Source organism: Nerophis lumbriciformis, linkage group LG09 (genome assembly GCF_033978685.3).
Source record: "Nerophis lumbriciformis linkage group LG09, RoL_Nlum_v2.1, whole genome shotgun sequence".
Lineage (NCBI taxonomy): Eukaryota > Metazoa > Chordata > Actinopteri > Syngnathiformes > Syngnathidae > Nerophis > Nerophis lumbriciformis.
In genome coordinates this window covers 43,781,728-43,809,711 of record NC_084556.2, presented here as the reverse complement: position 1 = coordinate 43,809,711, position 27,984 = coordinate 43,781,728, and the positions used below count along the sequence as shown (strand labels likewise).

At 38.5% G+C, this 27,984-nt stretch overlaps 1 protein-coding gene and 2 long non-coding RNA genes across 6 annotated transcripts; 1 reads left to right on the top strand and 2 right to left on the bottom strand.

The window, feature by feature from the left end:
• Positions 1 to 27,653, bottom strand: spns3 (SPNS lysolipid transporter 3, sphingosine-1-phosphate (putative)). Of its 4 annotated transcripts, XM_061963103.1 has the most exons (14): positions 27,587 to 27,653; positions 26,507 to 26,587; positions 26,156 to 26,401; positions 26,007 to 26,072; positions 14,875 to 15,011; positions 11,707 to 11,858; positions 10,587 to 10,653; positions 10,373 to 10,515; positions 10,141 to 10,293; positions 9,867 to 10,056; positions 5,714 to 5,779; positions 5,552 to 5,650; positions 5,308 to 5,479; positions 1 to 554 (listed from the first exon to the last, which is right to left on the bottom strand). In XM_061963103.1, the coding sequence occupies exons 3-14, from the start codon at positions 26,355 to 26,357 to the stop codon at positions 478 to 480; spliced, it is 1,524 nt and encodes a 507-aa protein (XP_061819087.1). In that variant the 5' UTR covers positions 26,358 to 26,401; positions 26,507 to 26,587; positions 27,587 to 27,653; the 3' UTR covers positions 1 to 477. The 4 variants fall into 4 exon arrangements, with proteins under 4 accessions (XP_061819087.1, XP_061819088.1, XP_061819085.1 ...); XM_061963104.1 differs by lacking the exon at positions 26,507 to 26,587 and having other exon boundaries at positions 27,587 to 27,635; XM_061963101.1 differs by lacking the exon at positions 26,507 to 26,587 and having other exon boundaries at positions 26,156 to 26,394; positions 27,587 to 27,633.
• Positions 19,974 to 21,172, top strand: LOC133607996 (uncharacterized). Its single transcript, XR_009815474.1, has 2 exons — positions 19,974 to 20,636; positions 21,054 to 21,172. It is a non-coding gene; the product is annotated as an uncharacterized lncRNA (long non-coding RNA).
• LOC133607997 (uncharacterized) lies at positions 23,937 to 25,136 on the bottom strand. The gene is made up of 2 exons (XR_009815475.1): positions 24,473 to 25,136; positions 23,937 to 24,055 (listed from the first exon to the last, which is right to left on the bottom strand). It is a non-coding gene; the product is annotated as an uncharacterized lncRNA (long non-coding RNA).
• Positions 27,654 to 27,984: the final 331 nt, after the last annotated feature.

Below are 27,984 nucleotides of genomic sequence, written 5' to 3'. Positions count from 1 at the left end.
TTACATATTAAAGTTGTGCTGTTTTGGGGCAAAGCACCAATTAAATACATGTTCATTCATTTCAATGGAGAATATTGATTTGAGATACAAATAATTTTAGGTACTGAGATATTCTACCGAACAATCAAATGACAGCAGCAAAACACATTAAAGAAAGTAAAGACAAAAAACGCATGAATGGATCTTACAACGTCTATACTTTCATACAAGCTGTGTGTGTGTGTGTGTGTGTGTGTGTGTGTGTGTGTGTGTGTGTGTGTGTGTGTGTGTGTGTGTGTGTGTGTGTGTGTGTGTGTGTGTGTGTGTGTGTGTGTGTGTGTGTGTGTGTGTGTGTGTGCAAAATACTTCTTCTTCTCAGCAACCATAATCCATAACCAGACTAATAGTTTTGTTCTTTAAATGAACACATGTTTCATACACACAGCGGCTTTGGTTCAGTGTTACATATTTGATAAAAGCCTTATGTTAATACATATTTTATGTATGTGGCGTATTTTGTGCGTTGTTGAGCTCCACAGAGTAATGCGGTGCAGGACCTTGCTGGGGAGGATCTCCTGGTAACAAGAAATACAAAGAATTAAATCTGTGTCACACAATAAACAATCAAATTGATTGGAATGTTATCAATGTTGCTTTAATAAGATGACAATGTTAACTTTATCAGCTTTAGACAATCCTCAATTGAACGTAAATTAACTTAATTGGCAGTTGCTGCGTTCACGAGGAAGAAATGTTCTCTGCTGTCAGTTGAATAAAAGTTTGTGCTCAGCAACAACTGTCTTCAGAGTTTTTATCATTGTTATACATCATCACAATGCATTTGTGTCTAGTTTCATTTAAGAGTATTTATAACAATATGGCATTTCAACTTTTTGTATTTGTTTATCTTTTAAACCCCATATCTAAAAAAAAAATGGTGGATTCAGAGTCATAAAACATAGCGTTTTGGAACGAAATGTAAGCTTTTGTGTTCTGTTCTTTCAATTGGGTTGATCTTCTCTCTCATTTTGGAGACTGAAGCATTGTTTTGTTTAGAAAATCTTTATGAATCTTTTTACACATATGCATCGCCTCACTGAGCTGTGGGGCAGCTACAGTCTGAAGTATCGATACTTTGATACCATGCCGATACCAACACGCAAAAATATAATGATACCTGCTTTTTTCAGTATCATCAGCACTAGGGATGTCCGATAATGGCTTTTTGCCGATATCCGATATTCCGATATTGTCCAACTCTTTAATCACCGATACCGATATCAACCGATACCGATATCAACCGCTATATACAGTCGTGGAATTAACACATTATTATGCCTAATTTGGACAACCAGGTATGGTGAAGATAAGGTACTTTGAAAAAAAATGAATACAATAAAATAAGATAAATAAATTAAAAACATTTTCTTGAATAAAAAAGAAAGTAAAACAATATAAAAACAGTTACATTGAAACTAGTAATTAATGAAAATGAGTAAAATTAACTGTTAAAGGTTAGTACTATTAGTGTACCAGCAGCACGCACAATCATGTGTGCTTACGGACTGTATCCCTTGCAGACTGTATTGATATACTGTATATTGATATATAATGTAGGAACCAGAATATTAATAACAGAAAGAAACAACCCTTTTGTGTGAATGAGTGTGAATGAGTGTCAACGGGGAGGGAGGTTTTTTGGGTTGGTGCACTAATTGTAAGTGTATCTTGTGTTTTTTATGTTGATTTAATAAAAATAAAAAATAAAAAAAAACGATATCGATAATAAAAAAAACGATACCGATAATTTCCGATATTACATTTTAACGCATTTATCGGACGATAATATCGGCAGGCTGATATTATCGGACATCTCTAATCAGCACCAAATACTGCCGCTACTCTCCTCTGTGATATCGAAGTTGAACATAAAGACGTCTCTATTGTTCCCCCTGTCTATCATGATCTCTGAAACGTATTTGGCAAGGATCATAGCATATCCCTTCCGCCATACAGATTATATGATGAGTATTGACCTCCTCCAGTGTGCTGCATTGCCAGCTCCACACCTTTATAACATCTCCCTCCCTGAGCGTGAAGCACTCAAGCAAAATATTTCCACAGCCCTCCTGACAGGCTTAATCCGCCCTTCCTCTTCTCCGTGAGATGCAGGATTTTTTTTATAGAACTGAAAGACGGTTCTCTTTGACCCTGTATCGACTACCGTCTACTGCAGAGCTGGGCAAATATTTTGACTGGGGAGGCCACATTGAGAGAAAAGATGTGTCTGGGGGGGCCAATGTGTATGTGAGTATAAATGATATATACACATTTAGCTGTAAAAATCTGCTGTGCAGTTTGTGTCCCTTTTGTTTCAGCAACACTAATACCAAAAGTCACAATGTGCGATAGAATTCTAAAAAAGTTATGAAAAACCACATCAAAAAAACGGAATGGAATTTTACGGGGGGGGTTTTTACTGAATGGGACACCTAAAATGTACATTAAAATAAAAAAAAGTGGGATTTACAATATTATATATGAACAATAAAACACTGAATATTAACAACATTTGAACGTCACTCCTGTTTTACTTCTCAGACCAGCTCCTCCATAGACATCTTTTACAATCAAGCAAAACACAACAAAAATGTAACAAACAGCAAAATATGAATGCAAAGGTTAATAAACACCTACAATATGATATATTATCACTTTTATGCAGAAATTTGTTGTGAAAATTTGCTTCCACATCTGTTCCTGACACATGCAATTGGGGCTGGCTGCTCTGAAAACAAAACCCCGCCCACTCTGCTTTGTTCCTCGTCTGAGCTGCTGTGACGTAGATTACCGTAATAACTCCTATAACACCCAAAAGCGCAGATTTCGACCATTGAAATTAGGGATGTCCGATAATGGCTTTTTGCCGATATCCGATATTCCGATATTGTCCAACTCTTTAATCACCGATATCGATATAAACCGATACCGATATCAACCAATATATACAGTCGTGGAATTAACACATTATTATGCCTAATTTGGACAACCAGGTATGGTGAAGATAAGGTACTTTTTTTTAAAATTAATAAAATAAAATAAGATAAATAAATTAAAAACATTTTCTTGAGTAAAAAAGAAAGTAAAACAATATAAAAACAGTTACATAGAAACTAGTAATTAATGAAAATTAGTAAAATTAACTGTTAAAGGTTAGTACTATTAGTGGACCAGCATGTGTGCTTACGGACTGTATCCCTTGCAGACTGTGTTGATATATATTGATATATAATGTAGGAACCAGAATATTAATAACAGAAAGAAACAACCCTTTTGTGTGAATGAGTGTGAATGAGTATAAATGGGGGAGGGAGGTTTTTTGGGTTGGTGCACTAATTGTAAGTGTATCTTGTGTTTTTTATGTTGATTTAATAAAAAAAAATAATAATAAAAAAAAATAAAAAAAATGATACCGATAAAAAAAAAAAACGATACCGATAATTTCCAATATTACATTTTAACGCATTTATCGGCCGATAATATCGGTATTATCGGACATCTCTAATTGAAATACTTTCTCTAGTTCAAGACTTACAGTCATTTAAAAACAGCACGCACTGTACATCATAATGGCAGCTACAGTTTTGATGTTGAAGGTCTAAAAAAATTATGTAGAACATCCGTCGGGCCGGATTGAAAATCTTAATGGGCCGCATGTGGCCCGCGGGCCGAATTTTGCACAGCTCCGGCCTACTGTAACAATATCACGGTCAAAATAAGTATCCGCTACCCTTGCTAGACTCTGCTTTTAGGTACCTTCATTAAGCAAAGTATTTCTCTAAATTAGACCTTCATAACACCTATCATCTTGTTCGCATCCGGGAGGGGGGTGAATAAAAGATGGCGTTTAACACTCCCATGAGGCATTTTGAATATTTGGTCATGTCTTTTGGATTAACTATTTCTACTACCGTCTTCCAGGGCCTCATTAATGATGTACTTAAGGATATGCTCAGCACCTCATTTGCCATTGTTTTTTTGTATTATCCCAGAGTTCTGGACTAAACTAAACTGCTTCTCCTCTCTGCTCCTTGGGTCCCACTTGGACGAACCCTCACATTTATTAGCCTATTTCATTACAAATGACATGATGACATTACACTACCACTGTATTGAAAGAATGTTAATAACAATATTGTTTGTTTTATATATTTAAAGGCTCAACACCACTGCTGTTCTTTTTAGAACGTAAAATAGTAGATTATTGTTGTCATTTATGATCATATTTCTAAGCACATTATTGATTGTTTTGATATACTGGGAGGTTATAGAACACAGCTGTTCTTTTTTTAAATGTATAGTTACCTCTTGGCAGCTGATAACTGATATTTAAATTATGTTATCGCACAGTGATATTAAATACTTGGCACTTTGAAACACTTTTTTGTAAAGTTGTGAATTTAAAAGTACATGTGTTAAATTTTCTAAAGTTTTATCATGGTATCAAATAAGTATGGTGAATCGTAGAAATTCATAGGTATCGATTACTGAAATTCTGATATGTCTGATACTAGGGGGTGTCCCAGTCTGATATTTATATCTTATATCGGTCCGATATCATCAAAAAAAATAAGTATGTGATTGTGATGATATGTGCTTGCTTGTAAAATGTGTGATATAATGTCCGATACAAGCAGTGTGTTTACTTTTGCAAAGCTGGATAGCCAATCAACATCTAAATGTCCTCCAATAAACACAGAATTTTTTGGGTTTCTTGTATTTTAGTCAAGTCATTTACAAAAGATAAACATGGTGGGCTGTAGGTTACTAGGAGCTAGCAGCTAAAAAGAGCTAAGCACGCAATAGCACACAAGCTAGACATAGGTAATAACTGTCCATTGAACAATATTGCAGTCTAAATAGCAAATTTGTCAATATTAACAAGTATCAAATAATTATAGTGAGATATTACTCCAAGGCAGAAGTGTATTTGAAAGTATCCAGTAACAAACGTGTCCGCATGATTTCATCTTTCTGCGCATAAACTCTAAGAATTATTGTGACCACTAGGTGTCGCCAAAACACAAATCAACACTCCACTTCAACAACATAACTCTGTCATAAGGTTAATGTTTTTAATATCTACCATTGTTTTGGGACTAATTTCACGTGCTCAAACCTTTTCTAACATTTCACACTACAAATAATAAAGTTACGTTCTATGATTCCTGCTGATATCGTATCGGATTAATATCAGAAGACTGCAATCACATGTTGATGACATATTCTAAGTCGGCACAGAGCAAAGATCATTCCAACTAAAAATACCTTCAGGCATTTGCAGCGCTGCCCTTCTGTCATTATTGATGTAAAGAGCCGTCATCAGGAAGAACATTCCTCCAAGGATGCCAACAAAAGGGCACAGAAGGAAGCTGTACTGCAAACTGGGGAAGCTCCAGTCACTGGATGACTGCTTGGATCTGCTAATGGCGTCGGAAATCTAAGAGTGCAATTGTCAATAACCATTTGTTCTCATGAAACACATTTAGAGAAAAGGAAATGTTAGCCTCACCGTTCCGATGAGGTACGGACTCCCGGCATCGCCTAGAAGGTGGCAGAATGTAATCTGGAGAGCCTCCGCTGTGGCTCGTCTGGTCGGCACAACAACATACTGATGCCAATAAGAAAACAAGGTGAACATGTGACTTGTTGTTGTTGTTACTGGCAGTCTTACCAGGAGTATATCAGCCAGGAGAGACCAGTTGAGTGACAACAACACTTCCGCTGTGAAGGTGAAGACCTAAAAGACGTCAATGAAAATGAGGGAATAGAAGGAAACATAACATCAAATCAATCCTAAAATCCATCCATCCATTTTGTACTGCTTGTCCCCTTCGGGGTGATTGGAGCCTATCCCAGCTTCACTGGACAAGTCGCCATCTCATCACAGGGCCAACACAGATAGACAGACAACATTCACACTCAAATTCACACACTAGGGCCTATTTAGTGTTGCCAATCAACCTATCCCCAGGTGCATGTCCTTTGGCGGTGGACATGTACCTCCCACACAGTCATGGGAGCTGGGGAATCGATCCCAGGACCTTCTCGCTCTGAGGCACCAGCTCTAACCACTGTTTCACCGTGCTGCCAATCCTAAAATTATATTGTAAATATTATGAATATTGTATATTACTAAATTGGTTTCATTATTTTAGACTGGCGGACATTTTGGGACAACTTGACAACATATTAAAGTACTTCTTTGATCATTTTAGGGCCTTGTGCTGTGTATTTATAGCACATGTAGAGTACAGAATTCTTCATGTACATTTTTATCTGGGGCACTTTAGACCAGAATCCATTGGCAAAATATTTGGTGGCCTCACGGCAAAAAGCCTTTAAATTTCAATGTGTGTCAGTTAAAGTTTAAGTACCACTGATAGTCACACACACACACACTAGGTGTGGTACGATGACCCTCTGCATTTGACCCATCCCCTTGTTCCAGCCCCTGGGAGGTGAAGGGAGCAGTGAGCAGCAGCAGTGGCTGCGCTGGGGAATCATTTTGGTGATTTAACCCCCAATTCCAACACTTGATGCTGAGTGCCAAGCAGGCAGGTAATGGGTCCCATTTTTATAGTCTTTGGTATGACTCTGACAGTGAAGATGTTAGAGTGTTTACAAGCAGGGTAGTAACGCGTTTACTCCATTACATTTACTTAAGTAACTTTTGGGATCAATCGTACTGGTCCAACCAATAAAATTAAAAAAAAATCAACAACAAAAAAATCAGTATATTTGACAGTAAAAATAACAACCGTACTGTTTTTCAATTTACAGTAAATCTTATTAAAAACCACCAATTTTCCAGTACAATTCTGGCAGCTGAGATGTTTTTTGTTTTTTACAGTAAAATCTGACTTTTTTTTCAGTATTTGTCTATATTATCATTATATTTATTTATAATCTATAGATTACTGATTGTAAAGATGTATTAATTTGGCTCATTGGAGAGATCTGTAAAAAGTGGCAAGACGTCATAACTCGTCAATATTTACTTAGAAACTATGAAAAATAACATTTATAACACAATCTGTGTCAGTGCAAATGTTTACGTTTCAGATGTGGAGGGGGGCGTGGCCTGCAGACCTGCAGCTAAGCGGGGTGTGCCAGGACCGGCTTCGAGATCAGCGACAGGTGCGTAGATGGTCCACCTGGGCCTGCTTATCTAATCACCTGTCGCTCAGTTAAAAGGAAGCAGCCGGGGAGGAGAGGGGAGTTGGAGGTGGAGCACGAGCGAGAGCCATCAGGGAGTCGGCCTCTTCTGCCTCCGGTGGTCCGGCCCCACATTGGGCACCAAATTGTGGAGGTATCTCTTCTCCGGGTTCTTCGGACCACCAAGTACTGACATCACAGCTCCTTTTCGGGGTTTTAGACACTGTTTTATTTAACAATAATGTCTCTCTGTTGTGCTTTTCAGCAAGTATTTTCCTGTTCGTCTGTCTCGCTCTCGCTCTCGCTTGTGCTCAACCTCCAACTCCCCTCTCATCCCCGGCTGCTGCCTTTTAACAGAGCGACAGGTGATTAGACAAGCAGGCCCAGGTGGTCCATCTACGCACCTGTCCCTGATCTCGAAGCCGGTCCTGGCACACCCCGCTTCGCTGCAGGTCCACAGGCCACGCCCCCCTCCACATCAGCCTACAGGAATTCCAGTTCCAACGAGAGAAAACATGTTAAAACGTTAAGGGGAACTGCACTTTTTGGGGGGGATTTTGCCTATTGTTCACAATCATTATGAAAGACATGATGACGGATAGATTGTTTTTTTTTTTAACGCATTCTAAATATTAAACGTATATTCCTCCCATAAAATATGATAAATAACCATTCAAAAAGCGCCAACAATAGTCCATTTACATTTTGTGACTTGAATATTGACCAAGTATTAGTGGTATTGTTATTATAAGCGCTAATGCACACAAACTATTTGTAGCGACGACGTGATCATTATTGTGTGTCCCTATGCTTACATGATTGAGTGGTCTGCTGTTTCCTCGCTTCTCTGCTCCTTAGAAGTTTATTGTAGGTCATAAATCATGCCTTTCACCTGGAAAGTAGATGGCTGAGGATATAATCCGACAAGTTGGGACACTTTGACAGCCATTTAGGACCTGGAACTGGTGAGAACGACACAAAAAGAGCTTGGTCCCCCCCTTGTGCTCCCACCCCGTTTCTTGTAGTAGGTTCTCTACGTCTCACACACAAACACACACACACGCACACACTCACACACGTTCACAAACTACGGTTGTAGTGTAATTAGTATTAAACAATAACTACCGGTACTAAATACATCAAAAGTTATTCACCAGTTACTCAGTACTTAAATAGTTCAATGGCTACAATGAGCACCTTTTGTAGTGCACAGCTTTTCAAAGTTGGGTTTGAAGCATGATACTGATAAAGCATATTCCTTGGGGTCACATGTGTCTTTCTTCCCCCAACCATCGATAATGTCCAGTGCCTAACCCCGGATTTCCACTGGATGCAGAAATGCTGCTGAACAAAAACGCTATGGAACAGCACCGCCATCCTCAGTCCGGCAATACCCATAGCCAGTCTGTCGCGGCTCCGTCTTGCAGCAAAATAGTTTTACGAGATCTCACGAATCCGCGTGTAATCACGTGATAAGGGATGGTATAATACAAGCGAACCACAAACATGTAATTATGTCCTTCCAAAGGAGCAGAAGCAAATACACTCTGTCCTTCCATTAATAACAGGTGCTGAACGGCAACACCGACAACAATTTTGCCTCGATAACTTATTTTTTGTAGCAAACAACAATACAACAGGAACATCATCCCTGTCGAGCAGTTCCAACAACCACTTCCCTGCTTTCCTGTCCCCATATGAGCTTGTATTTGACACCGGCCCCCATATACCTATATATTATTCTTTAATTTTGGACCTCCGGAAACAGCATGTCCTCATCCATTTGTGTCAACGATCTGAAATTACATCTGAAAACCTTTGAGAAGTTTACATTATATACGTCGCCACCCATTACGACAATTCAAATTGTAAAGTGCAATCCACCTTTAAAACAGAGTATTTTATTTTGAAAGCACATGGGATCATTTATTTTGTGTTTGTGCATTACTTTCTGTCCAACACAAGCAGATTTTAGCTAATGTGAACAGATTTGTTGTGGCGTTTGGCAAAAATACAAACTCTGCGTATATTTAGCGCTAGAAGCCGTAAGACTCTTGAACGCATCATAATTGAATTATCCCCTCAACTCCCCACAAAATGGATTAACTCGCTGGAATAAAAAAGACAATATAACATACATCCATAAACGTGGACGCATGTGAAAAAGTGCAATATATTTATCTGTACAGTAATCTATTTATTTATTTATATATATTTATATATATTTATTTATTTTATATATATATTGTTTATATATATTTATTTATCCTGCACTACCATGAGCTTATGTAACGCAATTTTGTTCTTATTTGTGCTGTAAAGTTCAAATTTGAATGACAATACAAAGGAAGTCTAAGTCTAAGAATGCGGAACCTTAACGGCATGTCGTTGACGTTCTGCAGGCGGTGTAAACGGACACGTCGACATGAATAAAAACGGAAAGAGGATCCACGGGGGCCGTTCCGCTGCCGTTTTGTATCCAGTGGAAATCCAGCGTGAGTCTGCTGGGATCTCGACTAACCATTTTTGATTCACTAGTCCTCCCTATAAAATGTTTATTATCCACTTATCATGACCATATGAGCTTATCCAGGCAACCCTAATTGATTTATTGATCTATTGTATTGATCCAAAGCATACAAGAGTACGAGAGCAGAGGTTGTTCTTACGTAAGTGACTGGAATGTTTACCGCAGCGACAAATATGCTGATAAAGAGGCAGGGGACAGAGCCTAGCATTCCTCCTGCACAGATGAGTGGATCTGCATTGGGCACTTTGTCCTTCAAGCACCTGGACAGACCCGTGCCGAGACACACTCCGACAATGCCTGAGACCACTGTGACGGCGCCGAAGATGTAACTGTGCTGGGATGGAGCCAAAGAGTCATTAGTCTGCAGGTGTAGGAACAAGAGAGCAGATGATAGAATGTGAAGCACACTGCACCTGTCTGTGGAGTTGCATGGCGCTTTAGAGCAAGGCTGGCTAAGTCCCTGAGACACCCGAGCTCTGAACAGAAAGGTGGGCATCCAGAAAGCCAGGGCTCCAGTTAGGAAAGCCATTGCCGTGACACCCAGAGTGGACCACACGTAACTTTTACTGGGATTAAAACAAATACAAGCCAATAATTCATCACGTGTAACTGCGTGTGTCACAGTTCATTCAAAACCATCTTTACTTGTTTAGAAGATACTTGACGTCCTCCAGGTAAGAGCTGCGCTCTTGAACTTCATGACCGTTGTTTTCTGCAGCACCTCTGGAAGGGTTTGGGCACAAGAGCACCAGTGCAATGAGCCCAGCAAGACCAAAAATGGGAGTGATCTGTCAAACAAAAAGCTATCATTGTTTAAGACTGAAGATGTAACTGTAAATAATGATTTGAGTGTTCTCACCCTGAGAGACCAGTGCCAGTCTCCAGTGAGGCTGGCTATCGATGACCCCGATATGTAGCCAAGACCACTAAAAACATTACAAATACTTTAGGTAGGTCTTAATGATACATAATGGACCTGATCTACTAAGATCCAGATACCAAGCGCTAAACAATGTGTGCCAACTACAAAATTGAGTGTACTATTGGTGGGCGTGATGAGTGTGATGTACTAAGACTGGGTGTACAATTGAAAAGGGCTGTAGACAACCTTATTCAAATTACGTGTTTACATGTACTACTGGCATTATGTGCCCTTCACGTTCTTGTTATTAAAGTGAGCCATGGCCATCCCTGTGTGCTACGTCTATAATCTGTATCACCTTTTCAACAAAAATGATTCCCGGGCGTGGCCACCGCTGCTGCTCACTGCTCCCCTCACCTCCCAGGGGGTGATCAAGGGTACTTTAACTTTAACTTTAACTTTAACTTTTGTGCAGCAAAGAATCGCAGTCTATAGACAACAAAAACTGTTTTTATAGTGTTGACGCGCTACAGGTAGGTGGTGTACCATCACAACTGCTCATTCATCCGTCTGGAAGGCAAGAAAATGCATATTTTAAGTTATTTTTTATATAGGAGATATATCATTATATATTTCCTGAATGAAAAAACAAACGCTACTTAAAAAAATAACGCCAGCAGACACCAAAAAGGCATGTAGCATAACGTTATAAAATGATATTGCTGATGATATGTCTAATATTTTTTTATTTCTGACAGTCCAAATATGTTGACACACACACGTAGCACAGAGGATTCTCTGTCCATCATCTGTCTTTGCAGCACAACCACCTCTTTTCTTACAGCTGTGTGTGTAACTACTGTTTGCACGTACTTTTCAGACATGCTAAATAGATGCAAAATACTGCCTGCAGAACAGTGATCAGCCCTGATAAATCACACACGCTTAATGGTGTGCTCTCCATATTCTGCTCACTGAAGAGAGGCACAACTGTGCACAACTTCTAAAGTATATCAGCTTTTCGTGTGCTGTTAAATTTGCACCTTTTTAGTACAGGGAAAGCTTTAGTAGATCAGGTCTTTAGATACAATTTTATATTACATAGACATGAAATAACCTTCCAACAGGGATGAAGATGTAGAAAGCGGAGATCATGATGGTTCGTTGTACGCCAGTGAAAAGGTCCCCGATGATGGTGGGAGCAATAGTGGAGTAGCTCGCCTCACCGATCCCGACGAGGCCTCGTAAAAGCGCCAGCAGCCAAAAGTGCTTGATCAAATCAGAAATTGTATCGTCATGCCTAAAATACAGTTAAACATGTTAAAGACAACTAACATCAAAATCAAATTATGTAATCATGTGGTGTTCTTTCATGTAACTTGTAGCGTAGTAGAAAGTTGTTTCACAGCACCAACACACAATGACATGAATAAATATATATATATATATATATATATATATATATATATATATATATATATATATATATATATATACAAACCCCATTTCCATATGAGTTGGGAAATTGTGTTAGATGTAAATATAAACGGAATACAATGATTTGCAAATCATTTTCAACCCATATTCAGTTGAATATGCTACAAAGACAACATATTTGATGTTCAAACTGATAAACATTTTTTTCTTTGCAAATAATCATTAACTTTAGAATTTGATGCCAGCAACATGTGACAAAGAAGTTGGGAAAGGTGGCAATAAATACTGATCAAGTTGAGGAATGCTCATCAAACACTTATTTGGAACATCCCACAGGTGTACAGGCTAATTGGGAACAGGTGGGTGCCATGATTGGGTATAAAAACAGCTTCCCAAAAAGGCTCAGTCTTTCACAAGAAAGGATGGTGCGAGGTACACCCCTTTGTCCACAACTGCGTGAGCAAATAGTCAAACAGTTTAAGAACAACGTTTCTCAAAGTGCAATTGCAAGAAATTTAGGGATTTCAACATCTACGGTCCATAATATCATCAAAAGGTTCAGAGAATCTGGAGAGATCACTCCACGTAAGCGGCATGGCCGGAAACCAACATTGAATGACGTTGACCTTCGATCCCTCAGACGGCACTGTATCAAAAACCGACATCAATCTCTAAAGGATATCACCACATGGGCTCAGGAACACTTCAGAAAACCACTGTCACTAAATACAGTTCATCGCTACATCAGTAAGTGCAAGTTAAAGCTCTACTATGCAAAGCGAAAGCCATTTATCAACAACATCCAGAAACGCCGCCGGCTTCTCTGGGCCCGAGATCATCATCTCATGCAAAGTGGAAAAGTGTTCTGTGGTCTGACGAGTCCACATTTCAAATTGTTTTTGGAAATATTCGACATCGTGTCATCCGGACCAAAGGGGAAGCGAACCATCCAGACTGTTATCGACGCAAAGTTGAAAAGCAAGCATCTGTGATGGTATGGCGGTGCATTAGTGCCCAAGGCATGGGTAACTTACACATCTGTGAAGGCACCATTAATGCTGAAAGGTACATACAGGTTTTGGAACAACATATGCTGCCATCTAAGCGCCGTCTTTTTCATGGACGCCCCTGCTTATTTCAGCAAGACACTGCCAAGCCACATTCTGCACGTGTTACAACAGTGTGGCTTCGTAGAAAAAGAGTGCGGGTACTTTCCTGGCCCGCCTGCAGTACAGACCTGTCTCCCATCGAAAATGTGTGGCGCATTATGAAGCGTAAAATACGACAGCGTAGACCCCGGACTGTTGAACGACTGAAGCTCTACATAAAACAAGAATGGGAAAGAATTCCACTTTCAAAGCTTCAACAATTAGTTTCCTCATCGTTTATTGAGTGTTGTTAAAAGAAAAGGGGATGTAACACAGTGGTGAACATGCCCTTTCCCAACTACTTTGGCACATGTTGCAGCCATGAAATTCTAAGTTAATTATTATTTGCAAAAAAAAAAAAATTGTATGAGTTTGAACATCAAATATCTTGTCTTTGTAGTGCATTCAATTGACTATGGGTTGAAAAGGATTTGCAAATCTGTGATGAGGTGGCAACTTGTCCAGGGTGTACCCCGCCTTCCGCCCGATTTTAGCTGAGATAGGCTCAAGCGCCCCCCGCAACCCCGAAGGGAATAAGCGGTAGAAAATGGATGGATGGATGGATGTATTCCGTTTATATTTACATCTAACACAATTTCCCAACTCATATGGAAACGGGGTTTGTATATATATATATATATATATATACATCCATCCATCCATTTTCTATCGCTTGTCCCGTTTGAGGTCACGGGGGGTGCTGGAGCCTATCTCAGCTGCATTCGGGCGGAAGGCGGGGTACACCCTGGACAAGTTGCTACCTCATCGCAGGGCATATACATATATATATATATATATTTTTTTTTTTTTTTCATTCCAAGATGGTTGTGGCTGAGTGCAGGAGCTCTGCGCTCCTGTGTTTCCTCCTTTGTGTTCTTGATGTTTCCGTTTTGTTTTCATGTGTTTTATGCTGTTTGGATTACGCCCCTTTGGGACTGCGCAACAGGGAGGGGGCACTTCTGCGCTGCTTTTTGGTGCTGTCTTTTGTGAAGTTTTGAATTTGCCTCAGGGAGAGCCATGGCCATGCACCTGAGACCATCTGCTGGCTCTCTGCCATACCGGAGTCCCCATGGAGAGACTGGAGGAGATGCGGAGGAAGAGATGAGGCTGCGAAGCTAGCGTTCAGCGTGGGGATGGACAGGCTTCACGGGGCTCTGGCTGGATGTGCATGTGTCGGATAATTAGGTCCCCCTTTTTGTTTGTTTTGTTCTGTTGTTTGTCTTTACATGGTGAAATAGTATTTGTGCAATTTGTATCATAACTGCTAATTTGTTTTGTTTTTTGCGTTGTTTTCTTTGTAGCTGTATTTAGAAATGCCGCCACTGAAATGGCAGCCGGTTGCATCAGCTCTGTGTTCTTTTAATGTCTTTTATGTCCTTTGTTTTCTTTAATGTTTCCCTCTTGTTTCTCATACCAAGATGGCGCCGCAGATGGCCACCACGGTAGGATACTGTGCTCTCTCTCAGCTGTTGCATTTTTCTTGATGGTTTACATTGAACAAAGAGAGCACAGTCTACCTAGTCAGATTCCTTGTGTGTTAAACATCCTTGGCCACTTAGGCTGATTCTGAGTCTGATTCTGGTTCTGATAAATAAACATTGTGTATATATGAATAAACATCATAAACGTGACAGATGTATGATAGATGATTTCCATGAAGAAATGATAGAAGCAAGTGTTGGTGAAAGTGTTTCACATACTGACTCAGTCACGAAAGAACTGGCTGTTGCAGTTACAATCCACACACTCAAACCGCCAGCCATGATGTATATCCGGTTGTAGCGGTCGCCGAGGTAACCGAAGAGTGGAGCCGTCACGAGAAAGCTGCAGATAAAAACTGTGAGTACTTTAGTATTGCTGGGTTGCAAATGACGTCACATCCATTTTTTTATTCTTTACGGCTTAATTGACACGATGGTCAAGCAGTTAGTGAGAGTGAGTGTAGAGTTTGAGAAGAAAATACCGTATTGCTGTTCTGTTCTTCAGTGTTCCAACCGTTAAAATAGAGAGATACGAAAGAGCTTTCATAGAGTTCCGAAAGAAGTGGCTCATAAAGGTGATAAAGTCAGGGGGGAAACAAAAGTGTGTCGAAGGAAATGGCTCTTAAAAATATAACTTTCATCATTTTGTGTAAAACAATCGGACCATGCGTGTGTCTGCAGAGATCACTTTGTAAATGTTTGTTTGATTTGTTTGAAAAAACTTGCTGTGATGCAATGAAGTTTATTCTCTACTATGTAAGTAGTGTTAGGGAGCATATTTTATTATTATTATTATATATATTATAATAATATTAATAATAATAATAATAATATTTTTATTTTTTTTATTTTTTTTATCATTAATATTTCTACTATCATTCTCTGAATGTTATGTTTTTATTAACTAATTAATGTGACATTTATATTATATTATTTAGTTTATACTATATATATATATATATATATATATATATATATATATATAGCGACCCTGAAGAGTTGGTGCTGCAGGGAATTCTGGGAATTTGTTCTGTCGTGTTTTTTTAAGTTATTTGCTGTGTTGCGGTGCAAATATTCTCCCGAAATGTGTTTGTCATTGCTGTTTAGAGTGGTTTCACTATATGGCACATGTTTATGACAGTGTTGGCGTTGTTTATACGGCCACCCTTAGTGTGATATTTATGCCTGTTCACTAAGTATGAACTTCATTCACTTGTATTGGATCGTGTTCAAAATTAAATTGACCATTAAAAAGAGCTAAGATCACTCCACATGGCAGCTTATCCTGGCATCTTCAACCACACACCATTATTACCCAGTCAAACGCTACTAATTTTAGATATTCTCCACAGTGGATGCTACTAATTTTAGATATTCTCCACAGTGGATGCTACTAATTTTAGATATTCTCCACAGTGGATGCTACTAATTTTAGATATTCTCCACAGTGGATGCCTCAAAGGTAGCATCTTACCTCAACTCCTCAGTTCCATGACATGTTTTGTTTTTGCCTTGTTATTGTCTATAGTACTTTGTGTGTGTGTATGTGTGTGTGTGTGTGTGTGTGTGTGTGTGTGTGTGTGTGTGTGTGTGTGTGTGTGTGTGTGTGTGTGTGTGTGTGTGTGTGTGTGTGTGTGTTTCTTCTCTTCTTCTATTATTGTTTTATTTTGTTTTGTTTTGTTTTGTTTTGTTTTGTACAGCACTTTGTGCTTGCCACTTGCCTGTGCATGAAACGTGCTATATGAATAAAGTTTGACAAGATATTGCATTAGTTTGTGTTATTTTGTGGTTATAATATTAATAAACTAAATAAATAAATCTCTTGTAGACTCAACAGCATATACTGTGTCTTTATATCACTAGCAAACTATATAATTAGACAAAATATAAACTTCACACCATAAAAAAACTCCAGACATGAATTGTAGATCCATCCATCCATTTTCTACCGCTTGTCCCTTTTGGGGTCGCGGGGGGTGCTGGAGCCTATCTCAGCTGCATTCAGGCGGAAGGCGGGCTACACCCTGGACAAGTCGCCACCTCATCGCAAGGCCAACACAGATAGACAGACAACATTCACACTCACATTCATGACAGACTAATATTTGTAGCAGGAAATCAACTGCAAACAAAGTTATCCTTTTTCTCAATAGCGTCACGATCACAGCAGCACGGCACTTGTTGTCAATCAAATACGGTACATAGCGTCGCATGAAAAGGTCTAACTTTGTCTTTCATTGATTAATGCTCAATTTGTGGACCCCTCTACATGTAAAGACATGATGTGCCTCCAATATTTTCTTCTCTAAATCCTTGTAAGTCAAATGAAGTGAGATTGTAGCAAGCAGTAAAGTTTTGATGATGATAAATGGTTTAAATCTTTCCAAAAAAAAATTTCTAAGTGTTTATAAATCCGCTCCATCCCATTTTAAATATTTTTATACGCCAAAATCTGCACTGATGCAGGTGAATAAACAGTAGCCTAATGGCACTCTCGACCATTTAATTTTCCTGAGGGAACTCTCCCGAAGGATTCAATAAAGTACTATCCATCTATCTATCACCTGAAACTCGGAAGTGCCTCTCGGTCACGTGATTGCAACCCAGCAATCGTATGTCAAGAATAAAATCATCATTCTTTATGAGACAAAAGGACCATTCTAACCCTGGAAATAAAAAGTTGCATTAGGAAATGTATAATTTTACAAAGCTGACTAATCGAATGTTCTCCTTTAAATGTCCACAAGTTTTTAAAAAGCTCCAAAACATTGTTTTACCCTGAAATTGTTCAACGAGATCTCAGAAAATAGGGAATATATTTCTAATAAGATATCCAATACAACTTCTTGTAAATAGAGTTGTGCTAAATAAGGATGCAAAACAGCGGCTGCAGTATAGGTTTAGCATTGATAAATCAGTATTGTGTGTTCTGATAATCAGCATATATTCTGCATATTCATGAAAACAGACCAACTAAAAGGACTGCACTTTTATTTATATCATTTAAAGAGGACCTAATACGCAAAGCCAACTTTTCTTATCTGTTGGTACCTGTTTTTGTGTATTTGGGATCTGCATAAGTCCCAAAAATGTTAAATCAAACCATGGCGGAATAGCGGAGCTATTTCTAAAACAATCTTGCCTTCCTTCATACTTCCTCCAAACGAGGCGTTTTTCCAACATTAGACATCAGCGGATATCCCCAAATATGGTAGAGGTTTAGCCGAAGAGCTTTGATTGACTCGTACATGCACATGCATCCTCCACTGTTGCAATTTCCTATACAAAGTAGCGTATAGTTCTACCTTATATCTGTCAGTAGGCTCTATACAGCTACGCAAAAAATTACAACATGGCTAACTGGGAGAAGACACAGTAGAAGTGGCGGCACGTAAATAAAACCGCCCACAAACCGGAACATCTTGAAGAGAAGGTCAGAAAGCGGTTTGAAGATGGTCTGTACAACATAATCTATACAAAATCTTGACCAAAAAACACTATTACATGTTATGTAGACCACAAGGAAGTGTTTAAACAAAGAAGAAAAAAATAATGAAATGAACCCTTTGAGACAGAGGTCGACTGTTGGGATGTTCATATCTTCCCTTTAAGATGAAGAATAAAGTTGACCAATTTGTCGGTTTGTGGTCACAATCTTCTACGATACCAGTTTGATGCATCATTTATAATGTAGCATTAACTTTTACCAAATCAGAGGTAATGCAGCAGCTCACCGGTTCAGTATGTCAATATAACATCATAAGCAAGTTATCTCTCTGTAATCATGGTGCCACTAAAGATAGTGTGTCTGTGTTAGCGCTTGTAATAACAATATCGCTAGTACTTGTTTAATATTCAGGTCACGACATGTAAACAGAGTATTTTGGGCGGTTTTTGGATGTTTTTTTAGAGGGCTTTGTGCAATAGATTACTCCCTACAGCTCTGTTGCTAGCCACCTCATACTTGCAGTTTTATAAATTAGAATACATAAAATAAAGAAAGGCATATGTGTTCTTGTTTTACGTAGGGATTGTGAATGATAGGCACATTTTTCCAAAGTCTTCAAGTTGCTTTCTGACCGCCTCTTCGGGATGCACCCTTGTATGGGCGGTCTTATGTATGTGCCTCCAAATGTCATATGGAGTCTACTGACATATATAAGTTTGAACTACTAACTTTGTGTTAGAAACGGCAACAGCGGACGATGCATGTGCATATACGAACCAGTCTGCCCCTCAACAAAAGGATAGAGAAAAAGAAGGAGCTTATTGACTACAGCATTTAACTACAATGGCGGACTGGTGCAAAGCTCTTTGGGTAAATCTCTACCATAAATAGAGATTTCCGCTTACATCACACTTGGGAAAAACGGCACAAATTGGGCAAATTCCAAACGGCTTGTTTGGAGGAAGTATAAAGAAAAGCAAGATTGTTTTATACTTTTGTAAATATCCCCGCCATGCCTCCGTGGTTTGACTTCACATTTGCGGGACAAACACACAAAAACAGGTACCAATGGTTAAGAAAAGTTGGTTTGGCATAGTAGGTCTCCTTTAAAAAAGACACAATCCTCTGGGCATTAGCTTAGTACTGTAGATCAGCTTTGCGTGCTATTAAGTTTGCACATGTATTAATACACATAAACCTTTATTAGATCAGACCTCAAAAGTACAAGAGTCAAATATATTGTTTGCACACATGAGGGTTTGCTATGAGGGGCCGTTAGGGACATTATTCAGAATTACCTCTTACATACACTACTGAAATGCTCTCACACAAACAACTGAAATCTTTTTCTTTTATACACACTACTGAAACACTCTTATAAACACTACTGAAATGCTCTTACATACACAACTGAAATGCTCTCACATAAACAACTGAAATCTTTTTCTTTTATACACACTACTGAAACACTCTTATAAACACTACTGAAACACTCTTATAAACACTACTGAAATGCTCTTACATACACTACTGAAACACTCTTATAAACACTACTGAAACACTCTTACATACACTACTGAAACACTCTTATAAACACTACTGAAACACTCTTATAAACACTACTGAAACATTCTTACATATACACTACTGAAACACTCTTATAAACACTATTGAAATGCTCTTACATACACTACTGAAACACTCTTATAAACACTACTGAAACACTCTTATAAACACTACTGAAACACTCTTATAAACACTACTGAAACGCTCTTATAAACACTACTGAAACACTCTTACATAAACTACTGAAACACTCTTATAAACACTACTGAAACACTCTTACATACACTACTGAAACACTCTTATAAACACTACTGAAACACTCTTACATACACTACTGAAACACTCTTATAAACACTACTGAAACACTCTTATAAACACTACTGAAACACTCTTATAAACACTACTGAAATGTTTTTGTCTCACGCACACACACGCACACACCTGGAATTATTTTTCACTAGTATGTATAAACGGATTTCACCTGTGTGTGTGTGTGCTTTTTACACGTGCGTGTGAGAGACAACAATTTCAGTAGTATGTGTGCAAAGATTTCAGTTATATGTATGAGCGAATCTTACCAGTGTGTATGCAAGCATCTTACTAGTGTGTGTGAGCGATGTTGCATTCCGGTTCCGGTCACCAATAATCCCCGCCCCTTTTCAGACAAGTTTTTTTTTTTTTTTTTAAAGCCAAGTTGTGGACAAAATGTCTGCGGACAAGTAGCTTAACCGAGGTGGGAGCTCCACTTCATAATTTGAGGGCTTCAGCTGAGAATATAAGAACACTTTCAATGCAACAAGGGTCGGGCTGCCGCCGTGCAGGACGCGGCACCTGAGCGGCCACACAGGTGCCTTTCTCCTCCCGACAGCCAAGCAGCCTGGAGCAAATCTTACCTTGCGAGTTTACGCTGCAGCATCATCAAGTGCAACGTTTCAGTTCATGGACATCGAAGCAAGAGGAGGAAAAGGTAATTAGACATTATTTATTTCTAAATGATTGTAGAATCACACGAAATGTAAGGCGACATGGCATTGTAGTGAGCTACAATGGTAACATGTCGAAATGTGAGTCACGTCGTGGTACGTCAGTAGCTGATCAAATACTAATGATAATGGATTACATTTATTTAGCGCTTTTCTATCGACTTGATAAGGGGTCCCCAAACTACGGCCCGCGGGCCGGTTACTGCTTGCCAAAGTCCAACATCCGGTTCGCTGGAGAAAAAAAATGTTGTATTATTATTTTCAATCTGTCTTTTCTAATCCATATTTTGGTGTCCCCTAGCCGCTCAGGCTAATCATATTGTCTAAAAATGCATTTCCCTGTATGACTTATATCGTCTTAGCTGTTTTCATGTGATCTGATTGTTACATTCTTATTTCAGAGTCACCACGCAGCTGCATGACCATTTCAACAAAGACGGAATAAACAACCTCTGGATTCATGGAACTTCTCTGCACACAAATATATTAATTGGAATATTCAATAAATTTCACATAGAAACATTGTGATTATTATTTTCAACAGTGTGTTGAAAACAACCTTTTTTGGCTCAGAAAGGTTCCTTATGTCTTATTATTCATATGCTTTCAATACTTGTCGGTGTGTAATTCCAGACATAGATGTAAACATTAATGAGACAACAATGAACATTTTTCAACAAGTGAACCCACTTGAAAATGATGGCAACTATGGAATAGACATTTTCACTTCAATTCTGCACTTTATTCAGTGAACATGGGAATTATAAAGTTTGTTAAAATGTTTTCTTCACTTGTGCAGTGTATTCTGCAAATGAACATTTTGTTTAAACATTTTGTAAAAAATAAATAAGGAACCTGTTATACAGACCTGTATGAAGTTGCCCACTTTATTATTGCAAATATCAAAATAACACTGCAATATGTTTGTGCTGTGAACATTTATGTTTCTACCGTTGAGGTTTTTAAGTTATTTTAAAATACATGTTCTGACTAGTAATGTCATCCAGCCCCCATTATCACACACACTTTGTCAAAATCTCCCCAAACGTTTGGGATACACAATGTTTTTGTTTGTGATTATTGTATTTAGGTTTGGGGCTAGGTGTAAATATTAACACATTAACTTAAACTATAATTTTGGACCCAAAAAATATTCAGCACAAACAATTGGGACAAGTGTGGGAAGATTTTGAGGAGGTGGGGGGGCTGGATGACATCACCAGTCAGAAAATCTATTTTGGAATAACAACAAACTTAACAGCACAAACACTTTTTTTTTACAGCACAAACCAATGGCAGTGTTGTTTTAATATTTGCAATGGTAAGGGGTTTGTGCAATAAACTTAAGCCAAGTGTCATACAAGGCATAAGTTCAGCTTATTTGTTTACATTTTAGCTGTCCAAACAAGTATATGTTAAAAGACAGTTTGGCAAGAATATAAAATGTGCCGTCAAAATAAATGTAAACATCCATGCCCATCCATCCATCCATTTTCTACCGCTTATTCCCTTCGGGGTCGCGGGGGGCGCTGGAACCTATCTCAGCTACAATCGGGCGGAAGGCGGGGTACACCCTGAACAAGTCTCCACCTCATCGCAGTAAACATCCATGCATCCATCCATTTTCTATCGCTTGTCCCTTTTTTGGGGTCGCGGGAGGTGCTGGAGCGTATCTCAGCTGCATTGGGGCGGAAGGAACTACACCCTGGACAAGTCACCACCTCATCACAGGGCCAAAACAGATAGACAGACAACATTCACACTCACATTCACACACTAGGGCCAATTTAGTGTTGCCAATCAACCTATCCCCAGGTGCATGTCTTTGGAGGTGGGAGGAAGCCAGAATACCCGGAGGGAACCCACGCAGTCACGGGGAGAACATGCAAACTCCACACAGAAAAGATCCCGAGCCCGGGACTGAACCCAGGACTACCGTATTTTTCGGAGTATAAGTCGCACTGGCGTGGCGCTGTTGGGAGAGTGGCCGTGCCAGCAACCTGAGGGTTCCTGGTTCAATCCCCACCTTCTACCAACCTTGTCACGTCCGTTGTGTCCTTGAGCAAGACACTTCACACTTGCTCCTGATGGGTCGTGGTTAGGGCCTTGCATGGCAGCTCCCAATATCAGTGTGTGAATGTGTGTGTGAATGGGTTAATGTGGAAATAGTGTCAAAGCGCTTTGAGTACCTTGAATGTAGAAAAGCGCTATACAAGTATAACCCATTTACCATTTACCGGCCGAAAATGCATAATAAAGAAGGAAAAAAACATATATAAGTCGCCTGGAGTATAAGTCGCATTTTTTTGGGGACATTTATTTGATAAAAGCCAACAGCAAGAATAGACATTTGAAAGGCAATTTAAAATAAATAAAGAATAGTGAACAACAGGCTGAATAAGTGTACGTTATATGAGGCATAAATAACCAACTGGTATGTTAACGTAACATATTATGGTAAGAGTCATTCAAATAACTATAACATATAGAACATGCTATACGTTTACCAAACAATCTGTCACTCCTAATCGCTAAATCCCATAAAATTTTAGAGGTCTAGTCTCTTACGTGAATGAGATAAATAATATTATTTGATATTTTATGCTAATGTGTTAATAATTTCACACATAAGTCGCTCCTGAGTATAAATCGCACCCCCGGCCAAACTATGAAAAAAACTGCGATTTATAATCCGAAAAATACAGTACAACATGTGTCTGGGCCGGTACGCTGTTTGTATGGTGAAAAAGCGGACGCGTCGACAGGTTGTAGAGGACGCTAAAAGCAGTGCCATGACGGCACGCCCTTAATATTGTTGTCCGGGTGAAAATCGGGAGAAATTCGGTAGTATGGTTGCCCCGGGAGATTTTCGGTAGGGGCACTGAAGTGTTATTTTGATATTTGCAATAATAAAGTGGGCAACTTCATACAGGTCCGTATAACAGGTTCCTTATTTATTAATTTTTTACAAAATGTTTAAACAAAATGTTAATTTGCAGAATACACTGCACAAGTGAAGAAAACATTTTAACAAACCTTATAATTCCCATGTTCACTGAATAAAGTGCAGAATTGAAGTAAAAATGTCTATTCCATAGTTGCCATCATTTTCAAGTGGGTTCACTTGTTGAAAAATGTTCATTGTTGTCTCATTAATGTTTACATCTATGTCTGGAATTACACACCGACAAGTATTGAAAGCATATGAATAATAAGACATAAGGAACCTTTCTGAGCCAAAAAAGGTTGTTTTCAACACACTGTTGAAAATAATAATCACAATGTTTCTATGTGAAATTTATTGAATATTCCAATTAATATATTTGTGTGCAGAGAAGTTCCATGAATCCAGAGGTTGTTTATTCCGTCTTTGTTGAAATGGTCATGCAGCTGCGTGGTGACTCTGAAATAAGAATGTAACAATCAGATCACATGAAAACAGCTAAGACGATATAAGTCATACAGGGAAATGCATTTTTAGACAATATGATTAGCCTGAGCGGCTAGGGGACACCAAAATATGGATTAGAAAAGACAGATTGAAAATAATAATACAACATTTTGTTTCTCCAGCGAACCGGATGTTGGACTTTGGCAAGCAGTAACCGGCCCGCGGGCCGTAGTTTGGGGACCCCTTATCAAGTCGATAGAAAAGCGCTAAATAAATGTAATCCATTATCATTAGTATTTGATCAGCTACTGACGTACCACGACGTGACTCACATTTCGACATGTTACCATTGTAGCTCACTACAATGCCATGTCGCCTTACATTTCGTGTGATTCTACAATCATTTAGAAATAAATAATGTCTAATTACCTTTTCCTCCTCTTGCTTCGATGTCCATGAACTGAAACGTTGCACTTGATGATGCTGCAGCGTAAACTCGCAAGGTAAGATTTGCTCCAGGCTGCTTGGCTGTCGGGAGGAGAAAGGCACCTGTGTGGCCGCTCAGGTGCCGCGTCCTGCACGGCGGCAGCCCGACCCTTGTTGCATTGAAAGTGTTCTTATATTCTCAGCTGAAGCCCTCAAATTATGAAGTGGAGCTCCCACCTCGGTTAAGCTACTTGTCCGCAGACATTTTGTCCACAACTTGGCTTTAAAAAAAAAAAAAAAAAACTTGTCTGAAAAGGGGCGGGGATTATTGGTGACCGGAACCGGAATGCAACATCGCTCACACACACTAGTAAGATGCTTGCATACACACTGGTAAGATTCGCTCATACATATAACTGAAATCTTTGCACACATACTACTGAAATTGTTGTCTCTCACACGCACGTGTAAAAAGCACACACACACACAGGTGAAATCCGTTTATACATACTAGTGAAAAATAATTCCAGGTGTGTGCGTGTGTGTGCGTGAGACAAAAACATTTCAGTAGTGTTTATAAGAGTGTTTCAGTAGTGTTTATAAGAGTGTTTCAGTAGTGTTTATAAGAGTGTTTCAGTAGTGTATGTAAGAGTGTTTCAGTAGTGTTTATAAGAGTGTTTCAGTAGTGTATGTAAGAGTGTTTCAGTAGTGTTTATAAGAGTGTTTCAGTAGTTTATGTAAGAGTGTTTCAGTAGTGTTTATAAGAGCGTTTCAGTAGTGTTTATAAGAGTGTTTCAGTAGTGTATGTAAGAGTGTTTCAGTAGTGTTTATAAGAGTGTTTCAGTAGTTTATGTAAGAGTGTTTCAATAGTGTTTATAAGAGCGTTTCAGTAGTGTTTATAAGAGTGTTTCAGTAGTGTTTATAATAGTGTTTCAGTAGTGTTTATAATAGTGTTTCAGTAGTGTATGTAAGAGTATTTCAGTAGTGTATGTAAGAGCATTTCAGTAGTGTTTATAAGAGCGTTTCAGTAGTGTTTATAAGAGTGTTTCAGTAGTGTTCATAAGAGGGTTTCAGTAGTGTGTATAAAAGAAAAAGATTTCAGTTGTTTATGTGAGAGCATTTCAGTTGTGTATGTAAGAGCATTTCAGTAGTGTTTATAAGAGTGTTTCAGTAGTGTGTATAAAAGAAAAAGATTTCAGTTGTTTGTGTGAGAGCATTTCAGTAGTGTATGTAAGAAGTAATTCTGAATAATGTCCCTAACGGCCCCTCATAGTTTGCAACCTGGTTTCTAATCGCAATATGTGTGTGAATCCAAGTAAAACAGAATCCATTTAGGTGTTAATGTGTGTTTTTTGAAGCTGATTTCAACTGAATTGATGCAATGATTGCTTTTGAAGTGACTGTAGAAAAAACTGGTGCAACAGCAAACTGTGCTGCAACTGAATTGCAGCACTTGTTGCATAATTCCATGTGAGGCAATGAGGATGGGCTTGAAAACCTAAGAAGACTGCTCAAGTGAGAGAATGCATCATCTTACCTGTCTGCAGAAGTCCAGCTGTACTGTCATTGATGTTGAAGAAGCTCTGAATGTTTAGCAGGACACCTACGACCATAGAAGTTGTTTACTGGCCTTGACATACCATGCGATAAAGTAAAAAGCTAGCATTGTGTGTCATGTGCACAAACCCGCTATTGTGTATCGTTCCATGTAGTTGAGTAAATTGATGTAGCAGAGCACAACCACCGCCACGTAGGCTCGTCGATGCGATATGGAAGCCTTCTCATCTGGTTTGAGAGTGAGTGAAGTAAGACTGTTGACAAACGAACCGTAGCGCAGCCCAGAGCTGGAACCCAGACTCCGTCGAGGGAGCGCTCCATCCAGCTCCATTGCGAGCAGGCCACTCTTCACCAGGACTCGAGGTGACCTAGTTACTTGAAAATAAAAATTCCCCACATCTCTTAGCAATCATGTTGGACCTATTACGGTAGAACATATGACTAGACAGGATTGACATGTTAGCACATTTCAGGTCGTACTTGTTTGGATTTGACTTGAGGGGAATTGGACGTCCACCAATATCTATTCAACATGATTGTATCTGCTACTCTTTGACACGTCTGCAACACAACACATGATGTCCTCATGACACCAACCACCATTACACAAGAGAAAGTAGAATGTTTGAAAAATAAGATAAATGTGCTGTAAAAGCATGTCTTCGCTCTAATCATTTTAGTGCTTATTGCACTGTAGCACACAAACAAGCATGACTTATGACACTAAGCTCACTTATGTGGCTCAATAATCATCTTGTAGCATAATGTAGCATTAATTAACATCATGTAACAATGCAACATCCTATTAATATAATTAGATATTATGTAACAATGCAACATCCTATTATTACAATCAAACATTATGTAACAATGCAACATCTTATTAATATAAATAAATATTATGTAACAATGTTGATCATAATTTAACATCATTTGACATCATGTAACATAAATTAACATAATGTAATATCATGTAACAGTATGTAACAATTTACCATCATGTAAGATTATTCAACATTATTTGACATAATGTAAAACATTATCCATCAGCATGTAACATGCAATTCAACATTATTTAACATTGTGTAACATCATTTAACGTCATGTAACATAATGTGACATTATGTAACATCATGTAACATTATATAATGTCATTTAACATCATGTAACACTTTATTTATCATCATTTGATGTCATGAAACAATTTTCAATTTAACATTATCTAACATCATGTAACATTGTTAAACATCATGTAACATAAGTTAACATTATGTAACATTACTTAACGTCATGTGACATTATTTAACATCACGTAACATCATGTCATATCATGTGAGACCATTTAACATAATGTAACATAATTTAGCATCATGTAACATCATTTAAGATCATTTAACATCATGTGACATTATTTAATATCATGAAACATTATTTAACATCATGTAAAATGTAACAACATTTTACATTATGTACCAGTATTTAGCATTATGTAACATTATTTCATTTCATTTCAGATGATTTTGTTCCAGTACATAGAAAGTACTGGAAGTAATGACTTACTTGTTGGTGTTCATTCCATGCTGCTCTTAGTCAGACAGTCAAGTTTCTGTGACAGGAGGAAGCAAATCAAGCTTGAGCTGTAAAAAGGAGTTAGTGAGGGAAGTACAGCCCATGATGGCTCAAACACTTTCACACATTTCTTCACTGTCTTGCGACGCCGTAAAAAGTCACTTTGATTCTGGAGATACGTACACAACTTACCAATGGAAGTGAAACTAGACATCACCATACACTAAACTCTTTTAATCTGCTGTCCACAAACTGTCACTGTTGTGTTAAAACTAAGCAGTAGTTTCATTGTAACATGAATATTAAATATTAATGTCTTTGTTCCATTTGTTTACACACAAGTTTACTAACTGTGTCTTTTTTCAAAAGGTAAACACACGTTTCGAAAC